This window comes from Saimiri boliviensis, chromosome 19, assembly GCF_048565385.1.
Source record: "Saimiri boliviensis isolate mSaiBol1 chromosome 19, mSaiBol1.pri, whole genome shotgun sequence".
Taxonomy (NCBI): Eukaryota; Metazoa; Chordata; class Mammalia; order Primates; family Cebidae; genus Saimiri; species Saimiri boliviensis.
This window is the reverse complement of record NC_133467.1, coordinates 32,320,664-32,341,778: the sequence shown is the minus strand read 5'-3', so window position 1 is coordinate 32,341,778 and position 21,115 is coordinate 32,320,664. Positions and strand designations below refer to the sequence as shown.

Here is a 21,115-nt window from a genome sequence, read left to right as displayed (position 1 = left end):
TTCCTTCTCTTTCCCTCCTTCCTTCCCTCCCTTCTTCTCTCCCTCCCTCCTTCCTCTCTCTCTCTTTCTCTCTCCCTTTCTTTCTTTCTTTCTCTTTCTTCTTTCACAAGGTGGTCTCACTCTGTCACCCAGGCTAGAGTATAGTGGTACAATTTTTGCTCACTGCCACCTCTGCCTCCCAGGCTCAAGTGATCCTCTTGCCTCAGCCTCCCATGTGGCTGAAACTCCAGGCATGAGCCACCAGGCTTAGTTAATTTTTGTATGTTTTGAGGAGATGGGGTTTCGCCATCTTCTCCAGGCTGGTCTTGAACACCTGGACTCAAGTAATCAGCTCAACCTTGCCTCCAAAAGTGCTGGGATTACAGGTGTGAGCCACCGCACCTAGATGAAATTTTCTATTTTAATTATACTATAGTCTGAGAATGTGATTATCTTTTAAGAAAATCCAGTTTCCAAAAAATTTTGAGACCAATTTCATGGGCCATTGATAATCATTTTTTAAAAAATGACCTAGGTGTACTTAAAAAGAATGCTTTATATCAAAATTTTAAATACAAATGCTCAAGTTTTGTGCATCTTTATTTTCAGTCCGAGGAGTTAGTCTGCCATGTCCCTGAAGAAAAAAGTTGATTCACTGAGTTTTGAACTGAGTCTTTGCTGTATTGTATTTCTGCCCTCCGTAGCGTACTCAAGAGCACAGTTATTTTTTGCCAAAAGATGGTGTGGACTTTCTCTTATTCTTTCAGACCTGAGATTCTCAATGCAGAGAGCCAACCACACAGAGGTAAGAGAGTTTGTTTTCCAAGGTTTCTCCAGTTTTCAAGAACATCAGCTCATACTTTTTGTGGTCTTTCTCGCCCTCTACATCCTAACTCTGGTTGGCAATCTCATCATTCTGACTACAATCTACATTGACCATCACCTCCATACTCCTATGTACTTCTTTTTAAGTGTGCTCTCCACTTCAGAAACTTTCTATTCCCTGGTCATTATCCCACGCATGCTTTGTAGCCTTGTAGGCCTGAGCCAGTCCATCTCCCTGGAGGGCTGTGGGACTCAGCTCTTCTTTTTCCTTGGCTTTGCCATCACCAACTGCCTCCTGCTAGCAGTAATGGGATATGATCGCTATGTGGCCATCTGCAACCCACTTCGCTACTCAGTCATCGTGAATTGGAGGGTGTGTGCTATCCTGGCATCCTCAGTCTGTGCCACAGGGTTCTCACTCTCACTGGTTCAGACTGTGGCAATTTTCAGACTGCCCTTTTGCGCCTCACTGATTGAGCATTTCTTCTGTGATGTTCGGCCTGTGTTGGACCCGGCCTGTGCTACCCCAATCATCAATGATATTCTGACCTTAATTATCAGCCTCCTTGCTATCACAGCCCCTGCCACCTTCCTCTTCATCTCTTATGTCCTTATTATGTCAGTCATTCTCAAGATTGCCTCAGCTGAAGGCCAGAAGAAGACCTTCACCACCTGTGCCTCCCACCTCACTGTGGTCATTGTCCACTATGGCTGTGCCTCGACTGCCTACTTCAAGCCCAAGTTGGAGAATACCAAAGATCAGGATCAGTTAATCTCAGTGACCTACACTGTCATAACACCTCTACTCAACCCCGTTGTGTATAGTCTGAGAAATAAAGAAGTCCAGGACGCTCTACATAGAGTCCTGGGTAGGAAATCCTTCTCCTAAGATGATACTCTCTTCTTAAGTAGTTGTGTGTGCCTTCCAGGTGGAAGCCTATTGGTAAAGTTATAGAGACAGAATTTTATGTGATCAGTGAAGCCTCATACATCACAGTCAGAGCCAAGGCAAAAGGGAAACTGGGAGCTAGCCTCTAATAATTGACGCTCATTTTCTGAACCCTTTGGGGAACAGAATAAAAACACAGGTCACTTGAAACATCTATAGACAGACACCCATTGGCTCTATTCAACGAGATCATGACAAGGCCAGAGTATGATCTAGTGTTGATCTCAAGCTTAAATTTAAAGATACCAGTTCATCTTGCTGAAGTGCAAACCACATTAAATTACTCAACTGAATCTTTTGTCATAAATTGGATGCTTGAACAAGTGGCTACTTAAAAGGATATGTGCAGAAATCTAATTGCCTTGTGTTTTAATAAGATAAGCAGAGCAAGAATGTAGCTGTCTTTTAAGAGATGGGTTTGGAATGAGCTAAAAACTTTTTAGAAAGAATATTTTCAGGGAATCCCCTGCACATTTTCTGCCACTCACACGTGGGACTCTAAACGAAGGGGAACTAGGTGGTGAAAGTGAGGAGTGGTGGGGAGATTGAGTGGAGAAGACTCCTAATCAGCATATGACAGCTATGAGACTTGGGGCATGTGAACAGAGCTTGCCTAACTTGGTGTGATTCTTTGCTTCTTCCGGCTGAAGATAAGCCACACGGAGGAGAAGGCCTTGTGGGGCTGACAGAAATGCCTTCCTCATAAACAAGGTAAGCAGGATCAGAAGAAGAGGAGACGACTCAGGGAGCACAATGCTATAAAATGCTATGAAATTGGCTAAGAAGAAAGAAACTTCAGACGCAGGTGCAGATGGGAGTGACAGATGAGAAGGGAGGGACGAAGCGAGGGTCAAGAGGAGCAAAAATCATTTTTAAAATGTCTTTCAGATGTGTCCTCTCTTTCCCTTTGTAGGCCAAGTCGCAAATGCAAAGAAAGACAATTAAATGGAAATGTGAGTCAACATAACACCTTTTGACATGAAAACTTCCATAAAATTAAAGCAATGGAATAAGAAGTAGATTAATTAAAGACTATTTGCCATTCCTCACTTCAAAAATAAAAATTAAAAAAATAGGGTGAATTTTACACTCAATTTGCGGGACAAAATATATAATTAAAACTATAATGATTAACAGTTAAAATTACTGAGCAAATCAACGTTACAATACTAAGATGTTTATAAAAAGATACACAAGAAATATGAGTACATAGGATTCTCATTGTAAAATATTTTTAAAATGCAGAAATGTCAAATCAAATGTGTAAACCAATTATGAATTATATAGGCAAGTGCATACAAAGGTTGCTTTAAGAAAGTTCTGCAATTCATTCTACTTTGTAATTCTGAGCTCCAAATCTGCTTGATAAAAAAGAAAAGTAATCTAAACCTTCTAAACCTTAAACTCAAGCAATTAGTGATTAATAAGTCATGTTATGAGTAAAAACAATACAATTAAAGGTTCTGCTTCTCCCCTTTCTTCTACTTCCCCATCATCTTTGGGGTGAATCAAGTTTAGGTCAAGGTTTCTAGCTTTCTGGAAGAAGATGACCCTAGTAAGGGTCATTTTTATCACCTTAGATTGGATTCTCTTTATATACACGAGCCCGGGGCCATCTCTATTGCCATTAATTGAGATGATTCCAGTCTTGCTATGGTCCTTATCAGCATAGTCCCTGCACTTCATATCCTCCTTGTGACCATTCTGAAGCTACTCTAGGTCCTCTGGCCTTCTCTCCACCACTTCTTGAGGGCACCTGGACAATCATCAACTGTACCCTTGATCCTGTAGAGGAGTGGAGGCAACTCAGTGAGGTATCACCAAGTTATCACCTGATTCCTTACTCACCCATTTCTATTCCACCAGTATTCAAGCATTTTCTAAAAGGTTTCTCTGAAAAGTGAGGGCCTATCTTCTCTGTTTCAATCAGATCCCTTCCTTCCTTACATCAGCATTTACCTGGGGTAGGACCAAGAGTGGGCTTTCCACAATATCTAACCAAGGTGCCATCTTCTCCAAAGGCTGAATGCCTTTATTTTATTTTGGCAAAAAAACAAAAAAACAAAAAAAAAACAAGCAAAAAAAAAAACAAAAAAACCACCCTGAATTATTTCCAATTCCATAATATACAGTATACATATCATATATAAAGTACCCTAGTACTTAGGCTTTTGATATTCAAAATCATTCTTTGTAAATTAAAAGAGACTTTCCACTCCAGAAAAGTTTTATAAACTTAAAGCTATTTCAGCTTTCAATACAAATATTTCGGTTATGAGTTTTATAAAAATCTTTTTGAAATTCAATTAACTTTTTTCTGCATTCTTTTGGGTTTATCCTTCCCTCAGGCAAATTAATGTCCCCTGGAATAACAAGAATTTTAAAAAGAAGGGAAGCATTAGATTATCATCATATAACATTATTTCATAATATATCTTCTAAGAGTATGTTTTGTGGAAATTCATAAAGCATATGCTTCCCCAGAATATAAAATTCTATTTAAAAAGTATGACTCTCCAGTAATAGGTAAGTCTTCATCCATAAGGGATGGAGTTCTCACCTTCCTAGACTGGAGGATACTTAGGTTTGTTGCCCCAAATTATTTCAAATTATGACAAATGGGAAATTTAAAATACAAATAAAACATTGAGTATCAGGAGCATTTTTCTGGTTTATTAAGATATGAATGCAGGAACCTTATTTTTGGCCAAGTATGGAAAAATTAACTTGAAGGAGAATTGGCAGAATTTGTGAAGAGAGAAATATAAAAATTAAAAAAAAAAAAAAAGAATAAAGTGCCTAGGGTTGTAGCAGGAAAACAAGTAAGGAGATAACCCCAGATTGGGCTCACGAAACTTGGAGCACTAAAGTGGTCTCCTGGCCTTCTAGAGAGGTTTCTATTGTCTAATGAGTTTTGATCTTCCATTTCTGAATCCTAGAGGACAAAAACTGGCCAAAATTGAGTTTTTTAGTTCAGAGAGAGAAAAAAATCACAGCTTATAACATTGAACAAGGTTCTTACTATAGAGAGCTGCATAGTTTCCTGGAATCCAAGACAGAGCTCTTAGCTAGAGCTTGCTTGGGCTTCGTAACCATGGTTTTCCAAGGCTCAATGCTATAAAAATAGAATATTCATTTAAAAAATAAAACACGACAAATAAGCCACTGCTATTTCTACTTGCAGTGAAAACTGCCTCAAGACTCCCAAAGCACAAGCCCATGTAATCTGGTAAATGAACCCTATACATAACGAGGTCCCCTGGTACTGGCTGTCTGCCTCCTCCTGCTCCCAGGGTGACTCTCAAGAGTGCTCAGTGAATGACACATGAGAAACCCTGAAACCCTGAAAGCTGCCCATATGAGAGCCTTTCTTTGGCGTCAAAAGGTCCTCCTCAAGCTGGAAGAAATATCCAGTATCCAAAGAGCCCCCTATAACTTTCTTTCAACCTCCATCCCTAGACTGGTCCTATGGCAGATGGAAGGACTATATTCAGATGCCTTTTCTTCATGATCTTGATTGGTGAATATTTGTGATCAAGGATTCACATCTCTGACCTCTACCTCAATTTATCTGTTGAGCCACAGATTTGCAGAAAGAGAAGTAAGTGATTTGGAAAGAGACTTCAATGGCTAGCAGAGGGAGCCATATAAAAAATAAAATAATGCATGAGTTTTCTTTTTTTTAATCATTGCTAAAGGGCAAATTATATTAAGCTGGAAAGAATCCTGATGTCTATGAATATTTGGGTTTTCCTTGATTTATTACTTTTGAAGATCTCCTGTTAATCCTAAGGAACTAGAACAGGCGTCCCTGAACTACGGCCTGTGGGCCACATGTGGCCCCCTGAGGCCATTTATCCGGCCCCTCGCCGCACTTCAGGAAGGGGCACCTCTTTCACTGGTGGTCAGTGAGAGGAGCACAGTATGTGGTGGCCCTCCAACGCTCTGAGGGACAGTGAACTGGCCCCCTGTGTAAAAAGTTTGGGGACTCCTGAACTAGAATTTCTCAGGATTAAAGAATACCTTGATTAACATGATAATAAGAAATGTGGCTCTGTCATTTATCAGCTATGCATGCTCCCTTGTCTATATTCTTATCTTCAGACAATCCATAGTCCGCAGAGACACAGTTTAGAAAGCTTCATAAAGAATGTTTACAGTTACTTACCATGCTGCACACATCACAAACAACTTTTCCTGTCAAGAAATGGTCTCTGATGTCTAACACAAAATTTATTTTTTGCAACCTCATCTGATTTTCTTTCATATCATGCACTAAGGAGTTTAAGCACAACCATGCACCAATTTCTTACACTTTCTTGTACATTTTCTTATGAAAAGGGGTATATTTCTGAAAATAGATAAATTGAGCTTAATTTTAAAAGCACTAAAGAAGCTTACCTTTGAAATTCACCCAACAGTGAATCATTTTGTGATGTGATTCATTTGCTTTACTTCCAACAAATTGTACTTTTGAAGCAATTCCATCGTTATATTTCTGAATTTATCTTTTATACAACAACCCTATTATGTTATTGTACAGTGATTACTGATAAGGTAAAGGCTACTAGAAAGTACACTATCAGTACATTTTTCAATTACTTGTTAATGTCATATTTTCTTATAGTGTTATAATTTCAGTGTTAAAATTTAGACCAATTATTTAGTTGTCTGTTGTATCATACACCTAGACATCATAAAAGATCAAAGATTAAAAAGATTTATGCCTTCTCTTTGAAGAAAGTATCACTGTAATGCTCCAGGATTCTACTTTGTAATGGACAATTTGTATGAAGGAGCAATGACTTGTAATGATTCTACCAGCAGATATGTGTGCCCTACAGTGGAGTGGCCAACCTGGGATCATAAGAAGCGGGGATACACGGTCCCTGTCTAGCTGTGGAGGAGACAGTTTTATAATGCAGTTCCGTGTAGTAGAAGGAACAATGGACATAGGGTCAAAAGATATGAATTCCAGTCTTGGTTTAGTCCTTTGACACCTGTCTATCTAAAAATCATTCCCTAATCAGAGCTGTTCTTCAGTTTTTGCATCTAGAGAGAAACAGTTCATCTTTGTCCTCCCTGCTCCGTTGGATGGTAATGAAATTAAATAATGTATGCAAAAATATTTTGTAATCACAATTTTACTGTAAGGTGCTTACAATACAAAAATTAAAAGAAAAAACAACAGTAAACAGTTCTGTGCTACCCACGTGTGCAGGTATACATAGGCCACAGAGAGAGAAAAGATACAAAGATTTTCCAGAGGACATGAGATTTATTCGGCTTTGAAAAAAATGAGTGGTGTCCAGGGAAGAGGAGTGTAGAACAGAGTTGAGAGGAGCAATATCATCAGAGTGAAAATAATGGAATGAAAATCCAGTGTGGAAATTACAGTAACACAGGCTCTATTCAAACTTTAGAAGCTCAAAAATCATCAGGTAGATATGGAGACTGGAATTCTGCATGATACCACTGAACTCAAATTTAATCAATGTTGTTTTTAAAATTCAATTATTATTATTATAATTAGTATGCAATTTCTCCATCCAGAATTCTATGATGTTATCACCAAGAGGAGGAAACTGGTCTTAGAAATGTTAAGTTCTTGCCCAAGATAAGTTAGCATATGCTAGAACTAGTAAATTAGTTTACGACATTTGACTTTAAAAGTCATGTACTTTCTTCTGAATGAGAAAAGAATGTTTCTCCACTCTCTACTCCTAAAATAAATAAACATGAATGTGAATACAAAAAAGCCGAGACCTAAGGCATATTAATCACAGGAGTTTTCCCAGCTTACTATTTGACAGAAATCATCCATCTAGGTTCCTTACATTTTTCTTTCTTTCTTAGATATCATGTGTGATTTAATGAAGAAAGAGAATCACTCTTTGGTGAGCGTGTTTATTTTTCAAGGTTTCTCCAGCTTCCATGAGCACAAGCTCACCCTCTTTGTTGTGTTTCTTACACTGTACATATTCACCCTGGCAGGCAATGTTATCATTGTGAGTATCATTAGTATTGATCATCACCTCCACACCCCCATGTACTTCTTCCTCAGCATGCTGTCAGGTTCAGAGACTGTCTACACCCTTGTCATTATACCAAGGATGCTCTTTAACCTCATAGGCCTGAGTCAGCCCATTTCTTTGGCAGGTTGTGCCACTCAGATGTTTTTCTTCATTACTTTGGCAATCAACAACTGCTTCCTGCTCACAGCAATGGGGTATGACCGCTATGTGGCCATCTGCAACCCCTTGAGGTACTCAGTCATCATGAGCAAGAGAGTGTGTATGCAGCTGGTGTGGGGGGCCTGCAGCATTGGCCTAATTGTAGCAATGACACAGGTGTCAGCTGTATTCAGGCTGCCTTTCTGTACTACAAAGGTGCCCCACTTCTTCTGTGACATCCGACCTGTGATGAAGCTCTCCTGCATTGACACCACAGTCAATGAAATCCTGACGATGATCATCAGTGTGCTGGTGATCCTGATTCCCATGGGCTTGGTTTTCATCTCCTACATCCTCATTATTTCTACCATCCTCAAGATAGCCTCCGCCGAAGGCAGGAGAAAGGCCTTCGCCACCTGTGCTTCTCATATTACTGTGGTCATTGTCCATTATGGCTGTGCCTCCATTGCCTACCTCAAGCCCAAGTCAGACAACACCAGAGATCAGGATCAGCTGATCTCAGTGACCTACACTGTCATTACCCCCCTACTGAACCCTGTGGTATACAGTCTGAGGAACAAAGAGGTCAAAGGCGCTCTGTGCAGAGCTATAGGTAAAAAACTGTAACAGAATAGGCCCATATCAAAGAGCATCTTAGAATATTTTCTAGAGAGGAAAAAGTGGAACAGGGTGCATGGTCAATAGAGTTAAAACTTTGAAGGCTGTCAAGCAACGGTTGGGAAAGAGAAGGAGAAAACAAAGGGATATAGCCACTGGAGAAGAGGGGAAGGTACTCAAAGGCACAGCAAGCCTCCATCTCATGAGACAACAGGGATATGATGGGGTGTAAATACAGAAGAACTCAGTTGTGTTGGAAAGTAGATGGGTTGTGTGGGCAGCCTGGGACAGAATGAAATCAGGAGAGCAGTCAGAGTTAATAAGGAGAGACTGCTCCAGGGTAAGGTTAAAGTTTTAAATATATATATTCTATATCATTCTTTTTTGGATGTGGTGTTTCCCCTTACCCATTTAGAGCGAAGCAGATTTAACACCTAATTGAATTCATTCTTTTATGGGAAATTTAAGGTTTTAAAAAAATCAATTTAGACACTATAAATACAATGAATATCAGAGATTATAAGCATCTACAAAATTTAGCAGCCCTTGAAGTCTGGGTCTTATTCATATAAGTTCCAAGTTGACCATATGAGAAAATGGAAATCTAAGTTTTCAGGATACTGTTTTAGAAATACTTTTGCAAAGTAACTAAAACCCCTTGGTGATCTCATAAAAGAAAGAGGCAGCACCAAGTACTCATATTGGCATTTATTTTATGAGAATATACAAAGGTTGTTGGTGATGTTGTACATGAGTGTCTGAACCCAGGGTAAAGAAATTAAAATCTGCCTTTAGAAATCCTCCCAGAACAGAAAGGAGGAGCTAGTGGATGAGAGTCAAAGAGGGAATCTAGAGCGTGGATTAATGGAATGCGAAGATTGGGAGGATTAAATAGGTAAGGAGTATCTAGCCATCTGGTAACTCAGTAGCTCAACAAAAGAAAAAGACTCATCAAACCATCAATCCTACCACTTAAAATCCTCTAGGATGTAAACTAATACACCATCCTTCACCGGCCATCTCCATTTCCAGCAACTCCTTTCCCTACATTCTTCATCCACATCCACATAGCCCACGGTCCAACAATACCTAGTGACCAATGGTTTCCCATTTTATTATAATGCCTTCATACAGCTTGTTGTTAATGAAAATCTCTTACTGATACCCTCACTGAGCACTCCTCAGGGCATTCTCTGTCTCATTTTTAAACAACAACCCGAATGCCTCTATTTTTATGAACCCTCTAATGAGATACCCACAAAGAAAGAAGACCACTCCTTCTACTCCTTCATATCATAACCTCCAAACACATATTGATATAAATGACCATAATGAACATTTTCCATGATGTCTTTATGGAGGAAAGCATGAAATGGGTAGTGTGTGATGTTGTAACTGGGTGAAGTCTTACCTAGGCAGACAGTTACACTCACTGTTTAATGTCTCATTTGTACCAAGTGGTGAGTTTTTCACAGGACACATTCTCCTTTATGTTAACTTCAAAACTTAGAGCTGTGTTCAAATATCTTAATTTCTCAAATAGCCCATTATGGTTGAGTCTTACAAAGATTCAACTACATTTTTGAGAAAATTTATGGTGAAATGCATGAGAATTCAAAATAAAGTTACCCTGTAATTGTTAATGGTCACTTTTACTTTTATTTAGTAAATAAAAAATATCTCATTTTTATTTCAAACTGTGGCCTCAAAAATGCTACCCTATACCTTCAAACTTCTCAGTAATAGATAATATCTATTTGTAAACTTAGCCACTTAAAATATTAGGCAGAAGTTTTGAGAGATTAGCAGAATGAAGCGGAAAGAATATCACCATTTTGAAGAAAAATACTCTATTTTCAGGCCTGGCTCTATGTTGTATATGCCATATATATTTGAATGAACTATTCAATTTCCTCAGCTTTCTCACCTATAAAACTTATATTAAAAGTTTGTTGTCAAACATATGAAATAAGTATAAAAATTCTTTAAAAATGATGAAGCAAGTTCAGATATTCTTTATTCTTGTTAAATAGCTACACTACCCAGAAAGTGAATCTTGCCTTATCTGCAAAATGGAGTTACGAATCTTTACTCTGTTTTTTGCTGTCAGGTTATTGTAAGAATCAACTATGCTAGAATAGCCACAGTAGAAATTGCTGTGATAACCACAAAAGGTGTTAAGAACTATCATGTATTATCATCATTATCATCACTGTTATTAGCTAAGATAGTCCTTATATTTTTACGTCTCTAATTTTTCTTGGCCCTTTAATAATATTTTACCAATTGATTTTTGACTCCTACCTTCCTCTCACATACCTCTAACTTCTAATTGCTATTGCATCTTTCATTAAGTCTGCAGGTCATATTATTTTGGTTCCTTATAAAAGAACATTTCCAAAATTTTGCATTACTATATTTTGTTAGCAATTCCAGAAGTTAATGCCTATCCTCCTGCTCCAAATTGAGCATCTTTTTTTTTCCTACTAGATCAGTGAATGTTAATCTCTTTATCATGATCCATGGCCCCCAGTGCAAAAATGCATGTTATCACATAACCCTGTATGTGTGTATACACACACATATACAAACCAAAATGCAACATTCACAAAACAGTACTTAGCTGTACTGCATACAATGCATTCTGATGTTTCTCATTCTAGTCTATTCTGTTCAATTCTTTTTATTTTTGTAATAATTTTAATGAATAGAAGCACATCTAATATACATTTTGACCAAATGCTCAATGGTTGAGAGTTAAAAATCTGTGTTCAGCTGAAGTCGATGCTGAAGCCCAATATCAGCAGACTGTTTTCCTGTACTACTAAAATAAAATTGAAATCTTATTTTAAAACAATAAAATTTAATTATTAATCAATTAGTAATCAAGTTCAAACATTTTAATTCTTAGAGGAAGAACATTTAGTTTTCATTGTCAGTTTCTACAGTCTTCTAGCAGTCATTAAAACACATATTCATTATACAAGGTACATATTCACGTTTCAACTGAGAAACTGAGATTGGTGGAGCAGCAAAATATCTTGGGGGAAGTACCTTATTTTTCTCTAACTTGTTTGTCTTTATATTTTCTGTTAGCTATGGATTACAAATAATTTATCTTAGATATTATCCTTTATGATTTTGGTTGCAAAATTAGAATCCTGCTGTAAATTCATCTAGAAAAGTTATAAAAATTCATGACTTAAGTGGAATTAAGAAGCTAAAAATTAATACAGTGCTTAAAACTAGTTTGATATTGCCAAACAATTTTAATTTTATAAATATTTATTTACTCTACAAGGATATAATATGCTTTCTAAAGCTATCTAATCACCAACACACTATCTCTTATATTTATGTGAAGTATTCATTTCTTTTCCCATTTGTTTTACCACATAAAACTCTTAAGATTGTCCAGAAAATTAACAACTCACAATTATCACAAATTTATTATTGCATTTTGCTCTTTCAATAACAATATAATGTATATTTTAATTGACTGTTAGAATTTCAACAAATAAAGCATATAAAGTTAATTAAGTGAAAGAATGGCTAACTATATTTGACAACACATATTCAAATTTTTAAAAATCCAAATGACTCACTTTATTCAGATTACTGATGCTGTTATATTGATTAAAGCTAATAACCTGTGCTATCACGTGATCATTTTTTTCATCTCAAAATTTAGGGATTCCAAAATATGGCATAGTGGAAGGTTTTTGGCAATTGAATTTAAAGGGTGAAGCCAGTGTAGCAACCAAATAGCAGATTTTCTCTAAATACCAAAAACAAATTACACTGATGTGTTCCTAGCATGACCCACTAAATTTAAGGAAAATAAAGCATATAGAAGCCATAAGAGAATGTTCCACATGAGGGAGTCACTGAGTTGGCTGAAATGGTAGGCAAGTATCTGAGAAATATTCCTCCTCTTTCCTTTATTCTTTTATTCTGAAATGATGGTACAATAATCAGTATTTTTCTGATTCAAAAGCAATACGTTCTCTGTGAAAAAACTCAGACAACTGTAAGGAAGTAAATGCAACCCCTGGGCTTTGGATGTTTACTATGGCACACTGAGTACAGATATCATTTCTCCTCTCTATACTCCCCAATGCTGCCCCACCAAACCCTAGAAGTGATAGAAAAGATTAAGTAGGATTTGGGCCAGAGCTTAAAAACAAAAATGGAATTCTTCATGAACAGCAACTATGAGGTATGAAATGAAGTCTCAAAACGAATGCAGTATGTTGAAAAGATATCTATACTCCAATGCTTATTGTAGCCGTGTTCACAATAGCCAAGATAGGAAATCCAGTAAGTGTCCATAATGGATAAAGAAAATGTGCCATATATACACAATGAAGTAGTATTCGTCCATGAAAAAAATGAAATCCTGTTATTTGCAACAATACAGCTGAACCTGGAAGACATCATGTTAACTAAAATGAGCCAGGTACAGAAAGACAAATGCCATATAATGATTGTGAAATCTAAAAAACCTGATCTCACAGAAGTGAAGAGTGGAGCAGTGGCTACCAGAGGCTGGGGAAAGTGAGCTTGAGGGGAAGATGGGTAGAGACTATGCAAAGGATGCATAAATATATTTATATAGGAGAAATACATTTTAATGATCTATTGTACAGCAAGGCAACTATAGTAATGATAATTTGTTGTATTCTTGAATAACACAAAGAGAGAGAATGTTAGAGCATTCCTAGCACAAAAAGGATAACTGTGTGAGGCAATGCAACTATTCGTTAACTAAAATTAGCAATTATACATTTATATATAGTTCAAAACACCATGTACAAGACAAATATCTGCAATGTTATGTGTCAAATAAAAATATTTTTTAAAATTTTAAGATATAAACACAATGGACATAGAAAAAGAACAAAATAAACCTAAGGTAAATGACATGTAAATTAATTTAAAAAATAAAAATAAACAGATCTTAAAATAGTTTGATAAAAATTACAACAAAAATAGGTCTTGAAAAGATTATTTAAATATAAACTTTTTGTAGGCATGATAAAGAGCAAATGGCAAAAAGACCACTTATAATAAAAATACCCCCCAAAATGACATAACTAAGAATACGAATACAATTTTAAAAATTGTAAGATAATAGCATGGAAAGCTCTAAATCGATAAATTGGAAAATGTAGATTAAATCTACAGTTTATTTAAAATATAAACTTACAATATTGACCTGAGAATAATTAGAAAATGAACACATCAATAAGCCAAAACAAATAGAAATAATTGTCAAAACATACTTTGCAAACCCACTCAAGAGGAAAACATGAGAACAGATGGTTTTCCAGGCTAGTTTATCAAACCTTTAAGAGAAAGATATGCAAATTATTTCAGGTCAAACAAAAAGAGAAGAATCTCCCCAACTCAAATCATAAGGCCACTAGCCTCAAAAAACCTTATATTTTACTAGAAATAGGCAGTTAGAAATAAGAAATTAAATACCTATGTCACATAGATTGGAGCAAATATTCTAAGTAAAATTTTAACTAAAGAAATCCATAGTTAAATTAAGCACGTCCAAGTGTGTTTAAGCTAGAAAGACAAGGGTGACTCAACATTTAAAAATAAATGAACATAATTTGCTGTATCAAAAATTAAACAATAAAATGCATGATTATCTCAAAGGATGAAGAAACATAAAGATGTTATAGACTCAACACCTAATTGATTGTAAACATTTTACCAAACAGAGACTAGAAAGGGATTTTCTTCACCTATGAGCAGCTATCAGAAATCTAGGCCAAATATACTTCATGACAAAACATTTTGAGCATTCCAACTAAAGTCAGAAAAAGACAAAAATATGCATGGGTAAAAAAAGACAGTACATATTTTTTTTTTGCTACTCTTTTCTTCTATTTGATTTAAAATACAACTCCATAAAGAAATAACTAGAAAAATGTGTTGATAAATTTGTATAAAAATATTATATGTTTGACAATAATTGCCCAAAGAAAGATGAGAGAATGGAGTTATATTTGAGCAGTTTTTGTACACTAAGCAAATTAAGTTAGTATGAATAGGAAATAGATTATTGCAAGGTAAGAAGTTAATTATAATCTTTAGGACAACCACTAAGAAAATATTTAAGTCCAGTAAAAAAGTTACTTAAAATGCGACACTAGAAAATATCTATTTAACAGTAAAAAAGGCAATAAAGGTAGACTAGCAGAGCAAAAAGGCATAACATATAGAAAACCAATTGTAAAATGGTAAATGTAAATTCTACCTGGTTAGTAACTACATTAAAGAGAAATAAGTTACATCATCCAATCAATGGGCAGAGATTGACAGAATAGATTTAAAAACATGACTCAACTCTATGTCTGTCTATAAGAGACCGACTACAGACTCAAAGACATAAACAGGTTATAAGTAAAAGGATGGCATAAAATATGTCACATAAACAGTAACTTAAAAAGATCTATGGCTATATATCAATATCAAACAAAATAGATTTCAAGGCCAAAATTGTTACAAGAGAAAAGAAAGATACTTTATAGTGGTAAAAGTTCAACTCATCAGGAAGACTTAACAATTGTAAATTACATATGCACCTAAAAATAGAGCACCAAAATACATGAAACAAAAACTGGCAGATTTGGGCTGGGCACAGTGGCTCACACCTGTAATCCCAGCTCCTTAGGGGGCTGAGGTGGGCAGATCACTTGAGGGCAGGAGTTCAAGACCAGCATGGCCACCATGGTGAAACCCTGTCTCTACCGAAAAATACAAAAATTACCCGACGGTGGTGGCATGCACTTGTAATCCCGGCTACTTGGAAAGCTGAGGCAGGAGAATCACTTAAACCCAGGAGGTGGAGGCTGCAGTGAGCTGAGATCGCACCACTGCACTCCAGCCTGGGTAACAGAGAGCCTCTTTCACACACACACACACACATACACACACACACGCAAAGACAAATGTTTAGTTAGACTAAGCAAGGGAAAAAAAGAGAAGACACAAATCACTAAAACAAGGAATTAAAAAGAGAACATCTTAAGTATTCCATGTGGTTATTAAAAATAAATAAGTAAATAAATACTAAAATACTAAAAAGTGGATATCACCTTAAAAAATGCAAACTATAGAAACAGACTTAAGGAATCAAAAATCTGAACAGTCCTCTAACAAGTAAAGATATTGCATTAGTATTGAATAAACCTCTCATGAAGAATTGGTCAGGCCCAGATGACTTTGCTTGCCAAGTGTAGCAACATTAAATAATTCATACCAATCCTTCATATACTCTTCCCCAAAATAACAGAAAATACTTCCCAACTCATCCTATAAGGCCAACATTATTTCTTGACACCAAAACCAATGATATCATTAGAAAAAAAACTGAAGATCATATAAAAATCTTCAATAAAATACTAACAAACTTAATCCAGTAACAATTCCACATTTAGGCATACATACAAAACAAATAAAAACATACATCTACAAAGAAACTTGCAGACAAATGTTCATGGCATCATTATGTTCATAATAGCAAAAAAGTATAAACAACCCAAATTTCTGACAACTGATTAATGGATAAGCAAACATGACATATGAAAAATTATTCTGCAATAAAAAGAAGTGAAATATTGATTCATGCTGCAACATGGATGAACCTTGAAAAGATGCTAAGTGAAAGAAATCAGTCACAAAGGACCATGTACGGTATGAGTCCATTTATCTGAACTGTCCAGTCAGGCAAGTCTACAGAAATAGAAAATAGTTTAGTGTTTGTCAATGGCTGAGGGCAGGAGAGAAAAAGAGAGTGGCTGCTAATGAATACAGGGGGTTTTGGGGTGGTGAAAATGTTTCAAAATTAGATAGTAGCAATAGATGTAGAACTTTGTGAATTTGCTAAAAAAAATTGAATTTTACATTTTAAAAATGTAAATTTTATGTTAGGTGAATTACATCTCAATGAGGCTATTATTTAAAATATTTTATTTAAATAACAACAAAACACCTGAGCATCTTATAAAAACATAACAAAAATACACTATGTCTTTATGTAAAATATTATGTAACTTTAATGAAGGAGATAAATGAAGAGACATATCCGTTGATGGCTTTTCATTAAAGTACACAAAGATGTCTGCTCTTTCTGAATCAATCTAAAAATTCAGTGCAGTCTGCAAAAGTAAACCTAGTGAGATGCTGCATGAATACTAACTCTAAAATTAGTTCAGAAGTATAAACTCATTCCTTTAACAAGTATTTACTGAGTACTTATACTATGTCAAGTATTATTAAAGTTGCTAGCAGTACAATAATCAAAATAATAAGCTTTCATGGAACTTACATTTAGTAATGCACGAAAATAGAGAACGCTATTTTAGAAAAAAAATTACAATGAGTTTCTTGATCTAGCAGATACCAAGATATATAACATCAATCAATATTAATTAAAGAAGCATAAAATTGGCATAAAAATAGCCTAAATAGATCCATACAACCTAATATAATTCAAAAACAGGGTGTACACATATACTAATTTGGCATATGAGAAAGAGAGAAGGAATGTGGTTAAATAGACACTGCAAACATGAAGTTCACTTTGAATAGATTTTTTTTTTAACTGAACTTTTAGGCTCTGAACTCCAGTGTGCTTAGAGCAAGTAACTATTAAAAAAAAAAAAAAAAAATCTGTCCAGTTGTTTTCCTCCCTGCTTGATATTAGAAGTCAAAGAAAGGGTCTCAATTGATTATCAGCTGATGCCATGAAGCAAACCATCCACTCTAGTTTGCTGGTTGGGGTCAAGGAACAGGAGAAAATCAGTAGAAAAACAAGTTTTGGAAAGCCTAGCTCTCACCCATATACTGAGCACTAATGGGTAAGAAAACCCCCTTGGAATTTCCTGACCCTGGCTCCTCATCTCATTTTTTCCCCTCTCTCACTCAATCATTCTTCTTTCTGTTGCTTCTTTTAATGGGCCATGAAATGCTCAAAGACAACAGAGGTCTGTGACCTTCTCATTAGTTTCTTTGCTCACAACTCCCAAGAAGTGATGCTTCCTCACCCCCACTTCAAGTTTTTTGTTTTTGTTTGTCTTTTCTTTTTTATTCTAAACCTCAGTGAGGTCAGTGTGAAGAGTGGGAGCACTAGCAGATACAGCTCATAGAAAGCAAAGGTTTTAAACACTAGTCTAAGTGTGCTCAAAAAGTAGTTGAAAGGTCTCTTCCAGGGGGTCTATGAGATCAAACTGTTTTCATGATAATACTGATATTATTTACATTTTTCATTCATTCTCATGAGATAGGAGTTTTCCAGAGGCTACATAACATGTGATGTGGAAACAATTTGGATATAGAAACACACATAAGAATCCAGCTATCTTCTATTAAACCAAACATTAAAGATATTTGCAAAAATGTAAAGTAGCGCCACTCATCTAAATATTTTGTTGTTTTGGTTATTCTTCATAAAAAATATTATTTATGTTAACATATAATTGGTTTGTCATTATTTTAGATAAATTAATAGTTTTAAAATTTATAAATTTTAATTTCTACTATAGTAAAATAATATGGACAAAAGCTCATACCATCCCCAATAATTTTTAAGTGTTGAAAGAGTTCCTATCATCAAAAAGTTGGTGGTCTGGAAGGGCACTAACCTTCTAAGACCCAGCCTTGGCAGAGTATGAAGCCCTCAATAAACATCCCTTGGAAAACTGAGTAAATAAAATGATTAATACTAGGTTGTGGAGAATATTAATTTAAATTAGATAATATGTATAAAATTTCTACCAAAGCACTTAATGCATAGACAATAATTAACGCATAAATCCTTTTCTCTGTGACTTTGGAACATGAACCACCAGGCTTAGGGAGCGAGGCGGCACAAGATGGCAGAATAGGAAGCTCCACCAGTCATCTTCCCAGCAAGGACACCAAGTTTAACAACTATTTACATAGGAAAACAGCACCAAAAATAAGGTGAACACTCATAACACCTGGTTTTAATTTTATATTGCTGAAAGTGGCACTGAAGAGATAGAAAAACAGCCCTTAATCACCTGTGCCACCCCTTCTCAACCCTCACAAGTGTCTTTCTGATTCAGAGAGCATCTCTGGGTGCTGGCGGGTGGAGGGGAGAACACAATTGTGAGGCACTGAACTCAGTGCTGTTCTGATAGAGCAGAAAGGAAAACCAGGCAAGCTCAGCTGACACCCACACACAGAGGGAACATTTAAATTAGCCCTAGCCAGAAGGGAATCACCAATTCCCGTGGTCCAAACTATGAGTGCCTGCAAACCTCATCACCAAGGGCCAAAGTGCTCTCAGAAACTCGAAAGGCAGTCTAGACCATAAGAACTGCCACACTTAGGTGAGACCCTGGGCTGAACTAGTCCCAGAGATAGTGAACTTGTGTGGGGGGCAAGCATGCAATAGACTTGAGACATCAGCTGGGGAAGCCAAGGGAGTGCTGGCATCACCCCTCCCCTAACCCAAGGCTGCACAGTTCATGGCTCTAAAAGAGACCTCTTTCTTCCACTTAAGGAGAGGAGAGGAAAGAGTGGGGAGGGCTTTGTCTTGCATCTTGGATACCAGCTCAGCCGCAGCAGGATAGGGCACCAGTTAGAGTCAGGAGGCCTCTGTTCCAGGCCCTAGCTCCCAGACAACATTTCTAGACACACACTGGTCCAGAAGGGAACCTAGTGCCTTAAAGAAAGGGACCCTGTCCTGCCACATTCATTGACTGCTACATGTAGAGGCCTTGGGCTTTGAATAACCAGCAGTGATACCCGCGTACTACACTGAGGGTCTTAGAGAGCCTCTGAGACTTGCTAGCTTGAGGTAAAACTCAGCATATTACTAGCTATGGTGGCTATGGGGCAAAACTCGTTCTGATTAAGGAAAGCAGAGGGAAAAGTAAAAGGGAATTTTTCTTGTATCTTAGGTACCAACACTGCCACAGAAGGGTAAAGCACCAAGTGGAATCTCTGGTCCCTCATTATAGAACTGGACTTTTGGATAGCATTTCTGGACCTGCCCTGGATCAGAGGGGAGCCCACTGCCCTGAAGGGTTAGTCCCAGGCTAGACAACATTTACCACAAACCAACTTAAGAGATCTTGGGCCTTAAAGGAATATTGATGGTAGTCTGGCAGTACTCCTCGTGGCTATGGGTGGTGGTGGCTATGGGGGTGAGGCTCCTCTGCCTTTGGAAAAAGAAAGGAAGAGTGGGAAGGCTGTGTCTTGTGGTCTGAGTGCCAGCTCAGCTGCAGTATAATAGAATACCAGACAGACTCCTAAGGTTTTTGACTCCAGTCCCTGACTCCTAGATGGCACCTCTGGATCCACTTGGGGCTTGGGGGACCTTGCCACCCTAAAGGGAAGGACACAGGCCTGGCTGCCTTTGCCACTTGCTGATTATAGAGTGCCAGGGCCTTGAGTGAACATAGGCAGTAGCTAGGGACTGGCTAGAGCAGCCCTTGGGCAAGCCCCAGCACTATGCTGGCTTCAGGTCTGACCCACTGCAGTCATAGTGATGGTGGCCACAGGGGTGCCTGTGTCACTACACCCCCAGCTATAGGTGGCTCAGAACAAAGAAAGAGACTGTATGATTGGGAGAAAGTAAGGGAAGAGAACAAAAATCTCTTCCTGGTAATCCAGAGAATTCTCCTGATAATCTTACCCAAGGCCATCAAGGCAAAACCTGTATGAGTCTGCAAGAACCACAGCATTACTGGACTTAGGGTGCCCCCTAAAGCAGAAACAGCTGAAATCACAATACCCAAGTCCTTTAAAATATCTGGAAAGCCTTCTCAAAAGGATGCATACAAATAAGCCCAGACAGTGAAGTCTACAATAAATACATAACTCTTTGATTCCCAGACATTGAAGAATATCTACTAGCATCAACGATCAACACTGTCCAGAAAAACATGACATGACCTTAACAAATTAACTAAATAAGGCATTAGGTAACAATCCTGAATTAAAAAAAAAAGAAAGACATATGTGACTTTTTAGAATGGGAATTCAAAATAGCTGTGTTAAGAAAATTCAAGCTAATGCAGGGAAGAAATTCAGAATTATACAAAAAAAAAAAAAAAAAAATGAAGTCTCACTTTGTCACCCAAGCTGGAGTGCTGTGGTGCAATCTTGGCTCACTGCAACCTCTGCCTCTTGGGTGCTAGTTATTCTCCTGCCTCAGCCTCCCAAGTAGCTGAGATTGCAGATGCACACTGCCATGCCCAACTAATCTTTTGTATTTTAGTAGAGATGGGATTTCACTGTATTGCACAGGCTGGTCTCGAACTCCTGACCTCAGGTGATCCGCCCACCTTGGCCTCCCAAAGTGCTAGGATTACAGGCATGAGCCACCGTGCCTGGCCTGGAATTCAAAATTCTATCAGACAAATTTAACAAAGAGATTGAAATAATTTTTTAAAAAACAAGCAGAAATTCTGGTGCTGAAAAATGCCATTGGCCTCCTGAAGAATGCATGAGTCCTTTAATAGCAGAAGAATCAAGGAGAAAAAGGAATTAGTAAGCTTGAAGAAAGGCTATTTGAAAA

The 21,115-nt window shown here is 37.1% G+C and overlaps 3 protein-coding genes across 3 annotated transcripts in view; 2 read left to right on the top strand and 1 right to left on the bottom strand.

Annotated features, from left to right (window-relative positions):
• Positions 1–21,115, bottom strand: part of LOC101052833 (olfactory receptor 10J3-like) — a 267,018-nt gene that overhangs the window by 31,262 nt on the left and 214,641 nt on the right. The gene's annotated exons all lie outside the window — the stretch shown is intronic.
• On the top strand, positions 761–1,693 carry LOC104652883 (olfactory receptor 10J1-like). The gene has a single exon (XM_010348619.1). It carries the CDS (start codon positions 761–763, stop codon positions 1,691–1,693), a length of 933 nt encoding a protein of 310 aa, XP_010346921.1.
• LOC101045299 (olfactory receptor 10J1-like) lies at positions 7,627–8,553 on the top strand. The gene has a single exon (XM_003938039.2). It carries the CDS (start codon positions 7,627–7,629, stop codon positions 8,551–8,553), a length of 927 nt encoding a protein of 308 aa, XP_003938088.1.

Bases quoted from the DNA above. Each gene is read 5' to 3' on its own strand.
- LOC104652883 (XM_010348619.1), top strand. From the start codon at position 761: ATGCAGAGAGCCAACCACACAGAGGTAAGAGAGTTTGTTTTCCAAGGT.
- LOC101045299 (XM_003938039.2), top strand. From the start codon at position 7,627: ATGAAGAAAGAGAATCACTCTTTGGTGAGCGTGTTTATTTTTCAAGGT.